Source organism: Jaculus jaculus, chromosome 12, assembly GCF_020740685.1.
Source record: "Jaculus jaculus isolate mJacJac1 chromosome 12, mJacJac1.mat.Y.cur, whole genome shotgun sequence".
NCBI lineage: Eukaryota > Metazoa > Chordata > Mammalia > Rodentia > Dipodidae > Jaculus > Jaculus jaculus.
Genome location: NC_059113.1, coordinates 32,690,863 through 32,709,961, shown reverse-complemented (window position 1 = coordinate 32,709,961; position 19,099 = coordinate 32,690,863). Strand labels below are relative to the sequence as shown.

The 19,099-nt window shown below is 48.5% G+C and overlaps 1 protein-coding gene across 2 annotated transcripts in view; it reads left to right on the top strand.

The window, feature by feature from the left end:
• The window catches only part of Epn2 (epsin 2), a 90,899-nt gene that overhangs the window by 54,721 nt on the left and 17,079 nt on the right, over positions 1 to 19,099 (top strand). For both annotated transcript variants that reach the window (XM_045131642.1, XM_045131641.1), the window contains 3 exons: positions 8,966 to 9,078; positions 10,200 to 10,292; positions 11,709 to 11,886. In XM_045131642.1, the coding sequence (XP_044987577.1) occupies positions 8,966 to 9,078; positions 10,200 to 10,292; positions 11,709 to 11,886 (384 nt within the window). The remainder of the gene's footprint in view (positions 1 to 8,965; positions 9,079 to 10,199; positions 10,293 to 11,708; positions 11,887 to 19,099) is intronic.

Genomic DNA, 19,099 nt, shown 5'->3' with positions numbered 1-19,099 from the left:
GTCATAGGCTTTTGACTAGGTTTTCAGTACCAGGCATGCATTCCCTCATGTGGAGTGGGCCTCTCGTCCAATTAGAGAGCATTGGGTCTCCCCCATACCTGTTGGCTCCTTTGGCCTGGCTGGCCACACTTAAGGCCACTCCATTGATGACTTCTCTTTCTCCCAGAGCTACATGCAGCATAGCTTTTTTTAACTTTCAGTCAGCTGGTCTACAAGGAGGAGGTTTTCAGCTCAGTTCTAGCTTAATTTCTCAGTGAACTTGTAGCCAGAGCATGTGGAGTCTTCAGCACTAGGGTCTTCCATCTATTCCTGGTGGGAAACCAAGAGCCTTGGCAATGGCCTGTAATGTTTTGGGAGCACTAGGGACCTCCCTGGCCAACAACTCACTGGAAAGTATCAAGTATCCCATCCCTGACACTGAAATTTTTCTAGAAGCAATCTATGGCTTCTGGGTGCACCATTGCCCACCCCCCCCCAAAAAAAAAACAATTCCAGAAAGCTTTATAGCATCTTAAATTTTGATTAACCCTTCCCCAATTTTCCCTTACTGGATCTCTTTCCCTGACCTCACTTGGGCCATTCCACCCCCAGTAATCTGTTCATCTGCTTACATATATACAGTGTCATCCCCTTAAGTACCCTCTTCTCCCTCCCTTATAGCCCCTTTCTAGCTTACTGGCCTCTGTTACCGATTTTTACTCCAACTCACCAGTCTAAACATTTGTAGCTAGGATCCACATATGAGAGTGAACATGTAATGTTTGACTTTCTGGGCCTGAGTTACTTTATTAGTATCCTTTCCAGATCCATTTCCCTGCAAATTTCATTTTTCTTTACTACCTCTTTATTATCATTCATTAGTTGAGGGAAATCTAGGCTGGTTCCATTTCCTAACTCTTGTGAATAGAGCGGCAATAAACATGGATGTGCAAGTGACTCTAAGGTAGTGAGACGAGCCCTTAGGTTATATATCTAGGAATAGCATAGCTGGGTCTATTTTTAACTGTCTCAGGCACCTCCACACTGATTTCCACAATGCCTGTGCCAGTTTACATTCCCACCAACAGTGTAAAATGGTTACTCTTTTTCCTCATCCTCGCCAGCATTTATTGTTACTTTTTTTTATGATAATAGTCCTGACAGGAGTGAGATGGAATCTCAAAAAGTAGGTTTTTTTTTTTTTTTTTTTTTTGGTTTTTTGAGGTAGGGTTTCACTCTAGCCCAGGCTGACCTGGAATTCAGTATGTAGTTTCAGGGTGGCTTTGAACTTATGGTGATTCTCCTACCTCTGCTTCCCGAGTGCTGGGATTAAAGCCACATGCCACCATGCCCGACACAAAAAAGTAGTTATAATTTGCATTTCCCTGATGGCTAAGGATGTAGCACTTAAAAAAATATTTTATTTTTATTTATTTGACAGAGGAAGGAGGGGGGGTGGGAGAAAATGGGTGCTTCAGGGCCTCCAGCCACTGCGAATATCCAGATGCATGTGCCCCTTGTGCATCTGGCTAACATGGGTGTTGGGGAATCGAACCTGTGTCCTTTGGCTTTACAGGCAAACACCTTAATCTCTAAGCCGTCCCTCCAGTCCCAGAATTTTTTTAAAATGTTTATATGCCATCTGTATTTAGTTCCACAGCCCATTTTTAAAATTGGGTTGCTTGGTTTCTTATTGTTCAGGTTTTTGAGTTCTTCGTATATTCTGGATATTACGCCCCTGTCAGATGTGCATCTGGCAAAGATTTTCCCCCATTCTGTAGGTTGTCTCTATGCTTTGTTCACAGCCATCTTTGCTGTACAGAAGCTTTATAATTTCATGAGGTCCCAGTGGTTGATTAGTGGTTTTATTTCCTGAGCAACTAGGGTGTTATATTCAGAAAGTCATTGCCTATGCCAGTATGTTGAAGGGTTCCCCCTACTTTTTCCTCTAGCAGTTTCAGGTCTGATATTAAGGTCTTTGATCCATTTGGACTTGATTCTTGTACATGGAGAGAGATAAGGATCTATTTTTATCCTTCTACATATAGATACCCAGTTTTCCCAGCACCATTTATTTGTTAAAGAGGCTGTCTTTTCTTCAGTGAGTGTCTTTGGCATTTTTATCGAATATCAGGTGGCTATAGCTTCCTGGACTTACATCTGGGTCCTCTGTTCTGTTCCATTGATCTACATGTCTGTTTCTGTGCCAGTATCATGCTGCTTTTGTTGCTATAGCTCTGTAGTATAGGTTGAAATCAGGTATGGTGATACCACCAGTCTTAACTTTGTTGCTCAAAATTGTTTTGGATAGTCGAGGTTTTTTGTGTGCTTACAAAAGAATTTTAGGATTGTTGTTTTCTATTTCCATGAAGAATGCCATTGGGAATTTTGATGGGGATTGCATTAAATGTATAGATTGCTTTTAGTAAGGTTGATAGCTTCACAATATTGATTGTTCCAATCCAAAAAAATGGGATGTCCTTCCATTTCCTAGTGTCTTCTGCAATTGCTCGCTTGAGTGTTTTAAAGTTTTCATTGTAGAGATCCTTCACTTCCTTGGTTAGGTTTATTCCAAGGAAGCAGTTGTGAATGGGAGTGATTCCCTGATTTCATTCTCAGCATGGCCCTTTGTTGTTAGTATATAGAAAAGCTACTGATTTCTGTGTGTTTATTTTGTATCCTGCTATGTTGCTAAAAGTGTTTATCAGCTCAACAGTTTGCTGGTAGAATCTACAGGATCCTTTATGTATAGAATCACATAATCTGCAAATAGATAATTTGATCTCTTCCTTTCTAATTTGTATCCCTCTTATGTGTGTGTCTTGCCTTATTGCTATAGCTAAGACTTCCAGTACTATATTAAATAAATGTGGGGACATTGTGCCTTTGTTTTATTTTGGCTCTCCTGGAGCTTTCTAGGGTACCTACTGAGGCAGCAGAAATGGATTGCTTCCTGGTTCTGGAAGTCCAAGAAAAAGATACCACCTGGGCCATGCCCCCTCCAAAACCTGCAGGCAAGGCTGCTTTGGTCCTCCTTGGCTGCACCTGTGTCACTCTGGCCTCGTTTCCACTGTCCTGTGTCACTTCTCTCACAAGGAGACATGTCATACAAGCTAAAGCACCCACTCTGCTTCAGTTTGACTCATTCTAACTACATTCGCAATGAAGCCATTTACTAATAAAGTCAAATTCTGAGATACTGGGAGTTGCTTAAATATAGTTTGTAGGAGGCAGCTCTGCCTACCACCCACAATCAAAAGAAAATGCAGCAAATGATGAATCTGGCCAAGTGTTGGGGTGCATGCCTCTAATCTTGGCACTTGGGAGGCTGAGACAGAATGATTGCTGTGAGTTCGAGGCCATCTTGAGTTATAGAACGAGGCTCCTGTCTCAAGACAACAGAAAAGTGCTGAGTGTGTGTTGCGTTGCAGCACTACATGGAGTCGCCTGCTCCACTGTGAAGCTTGAGCCAGGCCTGGCAGGGCCTGGGCTCCTCCTATGGTCTCTTTCTACGTGGTTCTGGGACCTTCTAGGTATTATAGACTCTCAGTTTAAATGTACCCAGTATCTTATTACTTAGCACCTCCTTGAAGACCACCAGCCTGGTTCAGGCCTTCCCAAAGTCCCTCTGATAGTCTCAGGCCACAGCCCTTCCCCCACGTGCCCAGGAGTGGTCTCGAATAGATCCCTTCTGCTGGCTCCCAGGTCTGCCCTGTGTCCCCTTCTATCAGCAAGACCCTTGTCTCTGCCCTGCCACTTCTTCCTCCTTGTTTTTCTGTTTCTGGGTTCTCCTAGAACACAAGCCTTTCACAGGGGCTCAACTGACGTGGTCTACGCGTGTCACCAGCTGAGGGGCTAAAGCTTCAGTCAGGGTGCTGGGAACGAGTGTGAGGTTGACATCCTAGGATTTGGCTTTGAGTTCTTTGCCTGCCTCTGCCTGACCTCTTCCCTGTGAGTAAATGTCAGAGAGAGAAGCTTGCCTGTGCTTCCACCAGTGAGACTTCTGGGACAATCACCAGAAAGCGTGGACAGCTGCTTCCTCTGGGGAGATGCCACTACCTTTTACATTGAAGTGTTAAAAACAAGTCTTGGTTATCATCACTGGGTCCTCATCCCAGAAACCTGAGGATGCTTTGCTTCCTGGAGTCACAGTCACTGTCGCACCTCACCAAATCAGGAAGTGCCAACATCACCCTACTCAGGCCAGATTTAGAATGTGCTTGTCTGAAAGTCCCTGCTATCTGGGCTGTCCAGACAGAGCACGGTACTCAGGACACGTTTTGCCTGGTTCTTCTGTCCCTGTGCAGCACTCCCTTTTCCTCATCCTGATGTGCTCAGGGCCCTCTGTCTGCCCAGCCCGTGTGTCTGGCCTATATCTATCCATTTCTGCCTTTTGCCGTGCTCAGCCTGACCCTTACCTTGAACTTCCTGTGACAGAGAATCATCTGCAGCTTGGATTCCACTAATGTCAGCATTAGTCCAGAATGGTGTGCTGGCACCTGATGGGTGGCCATCCCACACTGGGGTGATGGGTTGGCAGAGGGTGGCGCAGCCCACCACCACCATGAACACTGCTCTGTGTCCAGTAATGAGGAAAGAACATAGCTGGACTGAGGACTGTGTCAGCCAATGGAGGAAGCGGGTCCTGGGCTCAGTGGGGGGAGGGGGGAGGTCTTCCCCTCCTTTCCCCAAAGGCCGCATCCAAGTAGAAAGAGAGTTTAAGGTTAAGTGGGCTGGAGCTCAGGCTGACGGAGACCTGCAGGGCACTTTTCTGCTGGGCCAGGTGTGGTTCTGACCTGTGGAAAGCCTGAATCCTTAGGGAGGGCCATATATGTCCTGGGCCCTCCTGTTCCTCCCACCTTGGGCCATTTGACTGTGGTCCCATTGCTGATCACTGGCAGGGACAGGATCCACCTGGCCAGTGCACTTCCTGCTGCCTGGTCTCCCTTGCTGACATGCAGGGGTTAGTGGGGTAGCAGCGGGACATAAGCTCACATCGGTCTTCTTAGGCCCCTAAGGCCTGACCACCCTGCATTCTCAGGACAACATACCTGTGTTCCCACCATCACTGTACAAGGCCCTAGACACAAGAGTCAGGGCTCTCGATTCCTCTATGCTGTGCATGGCGTTTGTCCTTTCAGTCATCATCATGTGACTGGCTGCTTCAGAGCTTTCCAGGAAAATTGCAAAATGTAGCTGATAAGCAATTTTCTGTCTTTCAACGTGAATGTTTCCCTCGGAATTACCTCAGGTTGGCCAGCTGAAGCCTCTTCAAGGTTCAAAAGCTCTTGCCTTCAGTTTTAGGAGCATGCCTGGGGAAGGGGTCCCTCCCCCACTACAGGTGCTCCTACCTGGTTAGGAATTCCCCAGAGAAGGCAGAGAGCACAGTGGAGACAGGAAAGCTGGCAGGAGTTCCCTGGCTTCCTGTGGGACTGACTGGAGGGAAATGTTTAGCAGCAGACAGAAAGGGACCGAGGAGAGCCTGTCTGTGGCTCAGCAAGTGATAATGTGGAACTCTTCCAGGTAGGCCAAGAACATGGACAGATGGACAGACGGGACAGAGGAAGGCCCATGGTGTTAATTTGGTGCTACTTTAGTGGTAAACTAAAGCTAAGTCTAGGACGGCCAGGAGAGGAAAAAGCCAGCACTCCAAAGCTATTCTCCAGCACTTGCTTTCCCTTGCGTCCCTGTGAGCTGTGGCCCGGCTCTGAGCAGGGCCGGCTCAGGTGGTCAGAGGGGTCCATTCAGGCCTGCCTCACAAGGACATCTGTGTTCCCTGTCATGTGCCTGGGCACAAGAGGTTCTTTGTGGGGCCACGATGCCATCACTGAGGCCAGAGTGTCTCTGCTGGAACCCTTCCTCTAAGCCAAGACTTGCTGTGCACAGTTCAGTGGATAGACAGTCTGGGTGGTAGCTGTGCATTCTGCCACCTGTGGAACCGAGAACTGTACATCCGTTTATAAAAGCCGCAGTGGGCAGGGGAATACCCTTAGTCTTGAATTTCCACATTGATGTGGTAAGGTATTTCCGCAGTGCTGGTGATGTGTCATTCTCGCTGCCTCAGTGGTGGTAGACCAGAGCATGTCTATTTGCATTTAAAGCCAATTTATGCTCACAGACGAGCCCAACAGCCCAGAGGACCTGGGAGGCTTTTCTGCTCCAGCAGACCTCAGAGCCCCAGGCGTTTGTCCCTGGCCTGATGGATTTGTAGTCCTATGGCTAAGGAGCAGTGCTCCTTTTCCTGCCATTCTTTTTTTTTTTTTTGGGGGGGGGGGGACTAGAATAGGGGTAAGGTATAATATAGGGTCTTCTTCCCTCAGGATTTCCATGTGGTTGTAAACAGAGGGTGTGAAGTGCTTTATCTGACCTAAGTAGGGGATTTGTGACCCAAACCTCAGATCTTTATTAGCTGGCCCTGGTATTAGTGATTTGCACAGGGGAGCCATCCCCCCATGTCTGCCCCTGTGTTCCCTCAAGTCTGAATGGCTGCAGCTTTATTTCATGAGCCTAAGAAACCTGAGAAGGGAGTGTTCTGATTGGTACCAGTGAGATTTGGAACAAAATCAACCAAAAGTTATATTTATTTTTTTATTTCTTTTCTTTCTTTCTTTCTTTTTTTTTTTTTTTTTTTTTGGTTTTTCCAGGTAGGGTCTCATTCTAGCCCAGGCTGACCTGGAATTCACTATGGTCTCAGGGTAGCCTTGAACTCACGGCGATCCTCCTACCTCTGCCTTCCTAGTGCTGGGATTAAAAGTGTGTGCCACCACGCCCGGCATAGCTGGCTTAAAAAATTATTTATTTATTTGAGTATGTGTGTGTGTGGGGGGAGAATGGGTGTGCCAGGGCCTCTAGCCACTACAAACAAACTCCGGACGCACATGCCACCTTGTCCATCTGGCTTCTGTGGACACTGGGGAATAGAAGGAACTTGGGTCCTTTGGCTTTGCAGGGAATTGCCTTAACCACGAAGCCATCTTTTCAACCCAGTTGCTGGCTTTTTTATGAGGGGGGATATGATACTGATCTTTAATAATACACTGCTTTAGGCCCAAAATGATTCCAAGTCAAGTCTTATTGCTGGATGTTTTGTGTATTAAGAAAATGTTGATCAACCTGTACTAGAGTGAGACCCTACCTCGAAAAACAAAAAAGTAAAAACAAAAAAAGAAGGAAAGAAAATGTTGGGTGTGGTTGCACATGCCTTTAATCCCAGCACTCGGGGAGGCAGAGGTAGGAGTATGGCTGTGAGTTCAAGGCCAGTTTGAGATTACACAGTGAATTCCAGGTCAGCCTGAGCTAGAGTGAGACCCTGCCTCAACAAACAAACAACAACAATAACAACAACAACAACAAAAGGCTGGAGGAATGGCTTAGGGGTTAAGGTGTTTGCCTGCAAAGCCAAAGGACCCAGGTTTGATTCGCCAGGAATCAAAAGGGAGGTGCATGCGCCTGGAATTTGTTTGCAGTGGCTGGAGGCCCTGGCACACCCATTCTCTCTCTCTCTCTTCCTCCCTCCCTCTTTCTGTCAAAAGAATAAATAAAAAAATACTCAAAAAACAAAAACATTCACACAAAGTTACACTTCTGTTTGCAGAAAGGAGTTTCCGGTCTTTCCAGCACCTTGCCCTCACCTTCTGCTGGAAGCATTCCCCCCTCCCCCCGGGCTGTCTCCCCTGGCCCATCTGTGGCCTATTTGCCTTTGTGGCCCCTCACTGCCTTTAGACTTTTGTTTCATAGACAGGCCCAGCTGTCAGGAGGTGTTCCTGGCCTTGTACTTTCTCTCAGGGCAGATCTAGGAAGCAAGTTTAAGTTGGAGCTGCAGAGGTAACACATTTCTGGTAGTGAGGTTTGCTAGAATGCATGAGAAAACTAATTAAATGAATATACCTTAGAATGTTCAAAGGAGTCACCCCCAGCCATACAGTTGACTTGTCAATTCACCCATCCATTCATGCATGCAGCCATCTACTGAGTTAGCTTTTGCCAGCCTGGTTTGGGTACAACAAAGTAGAGGAGAGTACCCAGTCTAGGCAGATAGTTACCAAGCAATGCAGTTGAAGAGGGTGAGCTGAGCTGTGTCGAACGCCAGGAGGCCCGGTGCAGGAAGCCAGGCCTCATTGTTACTAGAGGGACACTCAGGTTCATGCTTTCCCAACTGTGTGTCTAATGCCGGCCATTTCAACTCCCTGACTCCCCAGCATTTGTCAACTGGAGGCCCTGTCTGGCAGATTCTCTTTTGGGGCTTGGTACCTCAGTCACGACTTCATACCATCCTTCAGTAAAAACTGTCTTTCCAGGAGCTGCTTGTCAGTGTAAACTAGCCAAGTACTTAAGCAGAAACCATGTTCACACATTGTTAGAAAGGTGTCAGGAACCGGGTGTGGTGGCGCACGCCTTTAATCCCAGCACTCTGGGAGGCGGAGGTAGGAGGATCACCATGAGCTTGAGAGGCCACCCTGAAACTCCATAGTGAATTCCAGGTCAGCCTGGGCTAGAGTGAGACCCTGCCTCGAAAAAAACAAAAACAAACCCAACAGCAAAACAAAACAAAACAAAAAGTGTCGGGTCTCCACAGAAATGGGAGAGCTTCATTTTCCCAGACCCTCAACACTGAGATGCCAGGTGCACAGCTGCCACGTGCTGGTGTCTTGATGAGAGTCTCTGGCCCCTGGTGCCCTGGGGTTTCTTTGAGCTGGTCTTTTTCTCTGAAGCAGAGGTCTGCTGTGAAGATTCCGAGCTGGCACTTGTTTACCCAGAGAAGTCGTCTTGGTTGGCACCATGTGGCTTTTGTATGTGTGCTGCCATGTTCGACTGTCCCTTGACTTTCTCCCTGAAGTACTTGTAGGCTGGCTCTGTCTTCTGCCCTTTCACTGGGCTCTTATGGGCCATGCGGGTTTGAGATGGGACTACAATGCAGTGTAACTTGGAACTGTTATGAGGGAGGGTCAGCCTGTCTGTCTGTGGTGACTTGGCCTTTCCCCAACAGCCACCTCCCCACGGGTGTCCTCTGAGCTGGAGCAGGCCCGGCCACAGACCAGTGGAGAAGAGGAGCTGCAGCTGCAGCTGGCGCTTGCCATGAGCAGAGAAGTGGCCGAGCAGGTCAGTGCCCTGGTGGGTCTTCACATGGTGTTCCTGGGGTGGGGTTCCCAGGCAGGGTGACACAGACCTGTCTTTCAGACTCTTGCTGAGTTCATTTTGTGTGGCTACAAGTGGGTTCTCATCCCCCATAACCCCTGGCTGAGGAAGGAGTTCAGGCAGACTTACATATAGGAACAGTTTTTGTTAAGGTCACTGTTCAGAGAGTCTCTAGCCCCAAATGCCTGCTGGGAATGCTCATGCAGACACAGCCGTCTTCTGGGGACTACTGAATGAGCTGTGTGCTGTGGCCTTCTTGCAGAGCCATCACGCAGTGTAGCAGTCAGGACAGGCACAGGGATACAGGTTTGGTGGGCGTAGCCCCTGCCAGGCAGTGTGTCCAGAGGCAGGGGCTGGACGAAAGCCAGAGGGAAATGCTTCAGGGAATGAGAGCGCATGAGTGGGTTAGGTCCAGTATAAACTTTTTTGGTGAGTGGTCTGGTATGGTACTCGGGTCCTCTTCAGGCAAGTTCTAAGGCAGGGTCTCACTATGGCTCAGACTAATCTGGAACTCACTCTGTAGTCCTGGACAGGCCTCAAATACACAACATCCTTTGACCTCTGTCTCCCAATGCCCGGATTAAAGGCGTGTACCCTCACACCCAGCTTTAGCTGGTCTTTATAAGTAAAACACAAAGAGAATGCTATGCTAAATCACTTAAAAGCTAGGGCAGCTCTGTCTTTTACACATTGCTAGTGTGCCTTAAATAAATAACAACAAAACTGCTTATCATAGAACTGCTGTGATCCTCAGGGCACATCCACCATAGATGCACCGTGGAATAATTTGTGATTTTCATCCTAATTCTTTCCTGGTTGTGTTGTCATATTTGTGTTTTATAAGAAGACATACTGCTTCTATAAGTAGAAAGCCATTTTTATTTTGAGGGAAAAATTTTTTTAGAATAGACATGTTTCTCCCCAATTTAGTGATGTCTGCGTCCCATCCTTACCAGTAAGACCTCAGTCAGGCCCTGAGAAAGGATCTTCTAGCACCTTAGGGTGGAAAACCATTGTATTTCTCCTTTGCACTAGCCTGTGTCCCGCTTTGCTGTGGTTAATGGTACCCTCATTACCCCCTCCAGGAAGAACGCCTCAGGCGGGGTGATGACCTGAGATTGCAGATGGCGCTGGAGGAAAGCCGGAGAGACACTGTCAAGGTTCCAAAGAAGAAAGAGGTAAGAGTCTGCTTCAAGGTAAAGTGAACATATGAGGCTGTCTGGGGTGGTTGTGTGCCCGCAGTGGGTATGTGGGGTCCCTAGTGGGCTCCCAGCCCCAACTATCCACACCTGTGGTAACACCAGCAAAACACCATTAAACACATTTCAGCCAAGAAAAAAAAAAAAACAAAAAACACTTGGTGTCCCTCATAAATAAGAGTGGCAGTTACACCTGGCTCCTTGGTCTCCGGAGGCCATTCAGTAAGTTACGCAGCAGTGCTTTGGGTCACCTTCCTGGCACGAGGAAACCCCTGGTAGTGTTGTCCTCCTCTGCTAGGCTTCCTGCTGTGACACACAGGTCACCGGGACATGGCTTTGCTCCTGTTGCCTGAACTTTCCCTGGGGAGTTGTGAGCAAACATCTGCTTTCCCCCCGCCCCCAGGTAAGGTTTCGCATCCAGCATCCACCAGAGTTGAGCTTGGGGAAGCGGTGGGTCGAATGGTCTTACAGAGCATGGGCAAGGGACTGTTGACAGACACATGGGTGACCCCACGGCAGCCACATCACCGGGAATTCTCGCCCTTCATCCCCTAGCTGCATGGGTGAAGGCCCTGTTCCTTGCTCTTGCACCTGCTGCAAACTGTCGCTGCCTCTCTGAATCCACATGCATCACTGCATACAGCTGCCATAGGAGAGGGCGGCTGAGATCTCAGGTGACCCTGTCCACTGCCCTCCTCCCCCATGCCCCATCTCAAGGGTTTCTTTTTTTTTTTTTTAAAAAATATTTATTTATTTATTTGAGAGTGATAGACAGAGGCAGATAGGTAGAGAGGGCACGCCAGGGCCTCCTACCACTGCAAACGAACTCCAGATGCATGTGCCCCTTGTGCATCTGGCTAACGTGGGTCCTGGGAAATCAAGCCTCGAACCGGGGTCCTTAGGCTTCACAGGCAAGCGCTTAACCACTAAGCCATCTCCAGCCCTCTCAAGGGTTTCTTGAATGTCACAACTGATTCTGATGGAGATGGAAGTAGGTGGCTCACCCTGTCATCCACTCAAGAGAGTGCCCACAGGCCACAAGTGATAGTGGCTTCCCCTGCTCTGGTGCCACAGGGACCACATGACAGATGTGGCAGTCAAGGGAACAGGGAGGGTGGGACAGCCCCCAGGAGAGAGTGAAGGCGCTCTGGCTGGCAGCCTAGGGTGTGTGGCAAATAGTAAATAGTTTGGTATGGTGGCGAGCTAGCTGTCCTGGGAAGCAGGAACATTAGTAGAACCCTGGAGTTGGGGAAAAGGATAAGGCAGCTCCGTTTCCATAGCTCTTGGGGCTTCCCAGAAGGTCTGTGCTATATTAAGAGTCAATATTTATGGGTAGTGCATGGGTATTTGATGTGGCTTTAACCAAGTGAAACTTCCTTCTCTTTGCCTTAATAGCTAGGTTCCCATCCCCAGCAGACTACCCTGTTGGATCTAATGGATGCCCTCCCCAGCTCCGGTCCTCCTGCTCAGAAAACTGAGCCCTGGGGACCAGGGACCTCTGCTAACCAGACCAACCCCTGGAGTGGACCGGCGGCTCCTCCTGCAAGCACTTCGGATCCCTGGCCATCATTTGGTAAAGAATCTTAGTTGGATCTCCTGGGCTTGTCTGTTGGATGGGGAAGGAGCAGGACAGGGCAGGGCTCCATATTCTCAGTCTCTGTCTCTTTCGGTCTCCTTCTCTCTCAGCTGGGTTCCTTGTGTGTGTGTGTGTGTGTGTGTGTGTGTGTGTGTGTGTGTGTGTGTGTGTGTGTATTGGGAGCTGGGTGGGTGGGTTGTCTAGTCCTCAGCAGTGACACCGAGCAGGCAATACTCTTCTCCTTGGGGACAGAGGCACAGTGCTCTCTTTCTGTTTTTAATGGTTTTCAGCTTTGGGAGAAGGGACAGCTAACTTCCTGCCTTGCACATTCATTAGGAATGTCTTGTTCCTATTATAGGACACATTTCAGCTCTCAGAATCACACTCAGCCTAAGCAGCCATCATACACAGCAAATTTCTCTAGTGAGCTGGAAATACAGTATGCTCAACGCCATTGCTAGTGAAGATCGAATACAGTTGCTATTGCTATTTAAAGTGTGGGGGCGCACGCCTTTAATCCTAGCACTTGGGAAGCAGAGGTAGGAGGATTGCCATGAGTTTGAGGCCACCCTGAGACTACATAGTGAATTCCAGGTCAGTCTGAGCTAAGGTGAGACTCTACCTCATAAACATACACACACACACACACACACACACACACACACACACAGAGGCAAGAGTAAGTATTTAATTGGGTAAATGAGTATTTCCAAGTTTTTCTTGATGATACATCAAGAGAATCTGTAGTTAGAAATAAGAAACATGAACATGATAGGATCGGTTTCCTCTGGGTGACATGATTGGAACACGAGCTTCATGATCACTGGGCGGGGGCTTTGGCCTCAGAAGCTTTGGGAAGGCTTCCAGTCGGCTATCTCTTGAAGTCCCCCTTTCCCCAAACTACATCCTTCTGTTGTATTCAGCTCAGGTCCCTGGATGTTTGCTAATGTGTCCTGTGAGCCAGGCTCTGCCTTGCCATATGAGGACCCTGGGACATATGGTTAGTGAATAGTTCCTACCCTCAGCTGGTCAGGTGAGGACAGGATGGGGGCAGCTGGTAGCATTGGCATGTGGGCCACCCTTTGGTGAGGGTCTGTCGGACCAGAGGGTGAGCCAAGCCTCTTGGCAGAAGGCTGCCCCAGAGCCTCCAGGGAAGAGCGGGTGGGTGGCAGTGAGAGGCTTGGTGTCCTGCAGAACAGTGTGTGTCAGGAGGCACAGGGACAGGATGGGGTGGAGTGGTTCCTACCTGCACAGTGGTGGGGGCAGTGGGCAGGCAGGTGAGGGCACAGGAATGGGTATCTGGTGACACAGGGTCTGGCCGTGGCCTTAGATGTTTAAAAGGCATGACTGTCCCAGGGGTCCTTTGGACCACTCTTGACCTCAGTGATCATATGGAGCCCATACCCTGGGCAGGCAGAAATGTCCTGGGTTTTGACTCTCAGACCAGTGCCAGGACTGTCCATATTGGATCAGTTGTCACCGTCTCTTGCCCATGTTCTGAGAAGCCCCTGATAGTTGTGACCTTGCTGAGCACATGCTGGGGCAGCATGAGGAAGGTCAACTAGACACAGTACGCACGGTACCCTGGGACAGGAAGCCTCCCGGGCAGACACGGTCACTCTGCCAAGCAATGGCCATGAGAAGTTGTAGATGGATGTTCTCAGGAAAGACTGTTGGGTCCCTGTCATTGTTGTATTATAAATCATTGAATTAAGTGGCTTGTGGGGGCTCAAAAGAGAGTGCAGCACATTCAGCCTGGTGAGCCGAGAAAGGCCTTGCTCTGCAGCAGGCTGGCATCTACATTTATTTACCTTTTTAAAATAAATTTTTTTTTTGTTTATTTATTTGAGAGCAAGAGAGAGAGAAAGACGCAGTTAGAAAGAAATAGAATGGGTGTACCAGGGCCTCCAACTACTGCAAACGAACTCCAGACGCGTGCGCCCCCTTGTGCATGTGGCTAACATGGGTCCTGGGAAATGGAGCCTTGAACCAGGGTCCTTAGGCTTCACAGGCAAGTGCTTAACCGCTAAGCCATCTCTCCAGCCCTTATTTGCCTCCGTTTTTTTTTTTTTTTTTAATCTGTCTAGAATGTCAGAGGTCTATTGCACCTGGTCAGGAAACTCAAAAGATAAATAAGTTTTCGACTGCAAGCTTACGCTGGCCGTTGTGCGGGCTGGTAGACCGGGCTGAGTTCTGCTCTCAATTCTGGAGGTCGCGCGGGGGCGTGTGACAGTTGTAGGAGCTGTCACGCCTGCAGGCCTGAAGTCTGACACAGGACGAGGCCCGCTGGGAACAGGTAAAGAACACTCACGAGAGGATGCACCCAGGGCCCGCTCTACAGATAGAGACAAAATTCACCATTTTGCTAGTTTTAAACTGGAACATTCTGTGGTTTTTTAGCACACTTACAGTGTTGTGCAACTATCGCTACCAGTTAATTTCAGGACATTTGCATCATCCTGGAAAGAACCCATGCTCAGCCCCTAGCAACCTCCATCCTGCCTTGTGTCCCTAGAGATTCGCCTGTTCTGGACATTTCGTGTGAGCAGTTGTACTGCTGCGGTCCTTAGAACCAGCTTTCCTTTTACCAGCATTCAAGAGGATGCCTACTGCAGTGCGTCACCCTTTCTTATTTTTAAAAATTACTTTATTTTTAAAATATTCTTAACTATTTTTATTTATTGATTTATTTATTGGTGGGGATTGAGGGAGGGAGGGAAAGAAGCAGGGAGAGAATGGGTGTGCCAGGTCCTCCAGATGCTGCATAGAAACTCCAAACATGTTCGCCACCTTGTGCATCTGGTTTATGTGGGTCCTGGGAAATCAAACCTGGGTCCTTTGGCTTTGCAGGCAAGTGCCTTAACTTCTAAGCCATCTCTCCAGCCCTCTTTATTACTTTTTTTTGTTCATTTTTACTTATTTATTTGAGAGCAACAGACAGAGAAACAGGCAGAGAGAGAGAAAGAGAATGGCATGCTAGCTAGGGCCTGCACCCCTTTGTGCATCTGGCTAACATGGGTCTTGGGGTCCTTAGACTTCTCAGGCAAGCGCTTAACGCTAAGCCATCTCTCTAGCCCCCCACCCTCCCATTACTTTTGACCAAGTCATATTCCATTGTGTAGAGAAGCTCATCTCATTTGACTATTCAGCTTCTGTCTAGTTTCTGGCCATTTTGAAATTAATTGTTGAGGTTAAAGCCTAAGTTTTTAAAGTCTATTTTTAAACAGGTTTTTTTCCCCTCTATTATTACTTTTTGGTGAGTGTGTATGATGGTGTGTTTGTATGTCTGTGTTCATGTTTGTGAGTGTGGGCGCACAAATGTCATGACACACGTGTGGAGGTCAGATGAGAACCGTTAGTTGTCAATCCTTGCCTTCTATCTTATTTGAAACAAGGGCTCTGGTTCTCATTGCTCATCACTGGGTTTGCCAGGCGAGCTGGTCTGTGAATTTCCAAGAGATTCTCTGGTCTCCACCTCTCACCTGTGGCTGCATCTCGTTGATGTGTTGGGATGACCGAAGGCTCCCATGCTCAGGGCTGCACAGAAAGTGCTTTATCACTGAGGGATCGCCCCAGCTCTTAAGATCTCTTAATGTCCAAATGTTGGTAAAGACCAAAGGGAAAACGAGCTTGGCTGAGGCTCCTGTCTGAGAGTTGCACCTTGTGTTCACCCTGTCCGTTTGCATCTTCCCTTCCCGCCTCCCTCTTCCCCCTCCCTGGAGTGCTCACGTGTTTGTTGAGGTCAGAGGACAACTTTCAGGTAGGTCCTCATCTTCTACCTCATTTTGAGTCAGGGTCTCGTTATTCACGAGCTTCTGGGAAATTCTCCTGTCTCTACCTCCCTTCTTGCTATCAGCACACTGGTATTTCAAAGCCAGGAACAACCTCTGATTTTTTTTTTTTTTAGTGGGGGCCAAGGGATTTGAACTCAGGCACTCAGAGTTGCCCTGCAAGTGCTTTATCCACTGAGCCATTTCCCCAGCACACCCCCCGTTTGCCATTTGTCGCCAGTTACCCATTCAGTACCCTCTTGGTTCCGATGTATCTGGAATTTTTAATGGAGGGGAGTACAAAGGCCACCAAAGCCCAGAGAGACTGCTTGTTTTCCCAGGGTCACAGAGCCAGTTCACCAGTGGCTCATTGCTGTGGTAGCACATTTCCACAGAGTTCTGTGGCCCTGGCAAAGCCCTGGAAAATACCTCAGATTCCAGCATAGAGACTCTTGCCAAAAGGTGAGCTTGTCTGCTTCCTGTTTTTCCCCCCTGGCATTATTTACACCATGTTGAATGTATAATTGCACACATGCACCCTCTCCCCAAGTTTGTAGTGTCATGAACACTTCCAGGCACCATTGGAAATTTTAAATAGAATGATGTGGCTGGGCTGTCATTTCCCCAGTGGCCCAGTGTCATGCAGAGGTGATGTGGAAAGTGAAGTCACTGTGTTCTTGTAAGGATTCCTGTGGAGGGAGCGGCTCGCAGCAGCAGCTCCTCAGCTCCCCAGGAGATGCTCTGCTTCTGGTGCCTTCGGGCAGCTGCTCCTGCTCAGGCTCCACAGAAACGGAAGTGTGAGGTTGCAGAGCCCCTCCGCGGCCCCAGGACACTTGTTCATAACCAGAAGAGCCTCTTTCCACAGCACTGCGCTGCCTTCCAGATGAAAGCCCCCGTTTGTAATATGCCCCGTCATTACTCGTTTGTTCCAAGCAGCTCTGGGGGTTGCTGAGCCAAGTGGCCTTGGGAGGAAACGCTAAGAGCCCAGAGGAGGGAAATTGGAGCCTGCCAGGTCAGCAGGGCACTTCCTCTGTTCCAGACACACAAAGCTGCCACCTGGTCTGAGAAGGCCTCACAGCCTGGCGATTCAGAAGGCCTTGGCTAGCTTGGCCCCTTCTCATTGCCTGCGCACCCACTCGTGGGCTGGGATGGAGGCTGACTTCCGCCTGGCAGCAGCAGGTGTGCTGTGGCTTCTTGGTGACCCCCGTGTGGCTGTGACCGCCGGCTGTGCACATGAATATTCATCTCTCCTCCGGACTCTCTTGAATGGCCCCACAGTGGAAGAGGCGGAAGTTACTATCTTCCTGACCTCCATTCCATCCTTTCTCACTCAGGCTTTCAACAAACCCTTCTTTATTCAGTGTGTGTCGCATAGCTGGACCTGTGGAGACCACACCCTGGGAGCACAGCGGAGCCTTGCAGTGGCCCTGCTGCCCCCTGTCCGCCCCTGCAGGACACCCCCGCTCTAGCCCATGCCTGCTGCTTTTTCATAAAGCGGGGAAGGCCGCTGCTCCACGCTCACACAGTGTTGGAAGCAAGCGGTACTGGTGACAGGACTGTCCGCCTGTGTCTATGGGACTGTGCATTTGGCATTTTAAACCCAACGCAGCAGTTGGCAGAGGCCTGGCCGCACCCAGGTCTTGAGGGTCACTTGCAGGACGGAATCCCGACCGCTCGCACAGGCTGCGCAGCCTTCCCCAGGCTGTCTGTGCGATTGGAGGGTGGTGAGGCTTTGAGCACATTTCAACCCCTGCCCGAACTCGCGTTGGGACTGCTCTGTCCCTGCTGCTTCTGCATGTCACTGGCTCACGGGAGAGCACTGCAGTCCGTGTCAGGTCAGCTGTGTGCTGCGACACTCATGCTAAGCAAAAGGTGTGCCTGAAGTGGTAAGCATCGTGTTTTTAAGTTTTTAAGGTTTTTTTTTTTTTTTTGTTGTTGTTGTTTTTTTGAGGTAAGGTCTCGTTCTAGCCCAGGCTGAATTAGAACTCACTCTGTAGTCCTAGGCTGGTCTCAGACTTACAGGGATCCTCTTACCCCTGCCTCCCAAGTTCTGGGGTGGAAAGTGTACACCAGTATACTTGGCGTTTTTTTCTTTTTCATATTTACACTTTTTCATTGACAACCTCTGTACATAAAGACAATATACCATGATCATAATTCTGTCCTACCAGCCTACCTACCCCCCCGCCAAATCCCCCTTTACTATGGTATCATATTTTTAAAAAAATATTTTTTTTATTTGAGAGAGAGAGCTAGAGAAAGAGGCAGGCAGAAAGAGAATGGGCGTGCTGGGACCACTAGCCACTGCAAATGAACCTTGTGCATCTGGTGTTACATGAGTACTAGGGAATCAAGTCCTTAGGCTTTGTGGGCAAGTGCTTAACTACTGAGCCATCTCTCCAGTCCCCTTTTCTATTTTATTTTTATTTTTTATTTTTGGTTATTCAAGGTAGGGGTTCACTCTAGCCCACTCTGACCTGGAATTCACTATGTAGTCTCAGGGTGGCCTTGAACTCTGGCAATCCTACTTCAGCCTCCCGAGTGCTGGGTTTAAAGGTGTGTGCCGTCACACCTGGCTTCTCTCTTCTGTTTTGATGTCATAATTTCCCTCCCTTCTGTTATGCGGGTCAGCTACTGTGAGGGAGGTCAAGAGTGCTACAGCTACTTAGTGTCTGGAAGACAGTATTGCAAAGCACTTCTACCCTTCCTGTGGCTTATACATCTTGTTTTTCTTTAATTTATTTTCCCCTCTTCTTTTCTTTTCCCTTCCTTCCTTCTTTCTTTTTCCTTTCCTTTTCCTTTCTTGGGGTTGACTCTGGTCAAGGCTGACCTGGAATTCACTATTTAGTCCCAGGCTGGCCTTGAACTCAGTGATCCTCCTACCTCTGCCTCCTGAGTGCTGGGATTAAAGGCGTGCGCCACCATGCCTGGCTAAGCTTCAAAGTTTTTTTTTTTTTTAAATAAATGTTTTTATTTATATATTGAAAGAGATTGAGACAGTAAAAGGTAGACAGAAAGAGAGTGAGTATGGGTGTGACAGGGCTTCCTGTCCCTTGTAAATGAACTCCAGATGCCTACACCACTTTGTCTATCTGTCATCATGTGGGTACTGGGGAATTGAACCCAGGTTGTCAGGCTTTGCAAGCAAGTGCCTTTAACTGCTGAGCCATCTCTCCCTCCCCAGGGTTCTAAGGAAAGCTCTTGTAAGAAACCTTGGAGCAGAGCAAGGCTGTCTTCCAGGGGAGTCTGATAACCCCATACTGCAGAAGACGGTGGTAGTATCTTCAGTGGGCTTGAAGAAAACTGCTCTTTACCTAGACATCCATTTTTAGCAAAATCATCTTTCCTCGAAGGATATTGATGGAAACAGGTGCTTTAAATCCAGAAGCGACTAAAAACAAGTCAGCAAAAATCCAAAACTGTGTGTTCAGTTGCTAGAA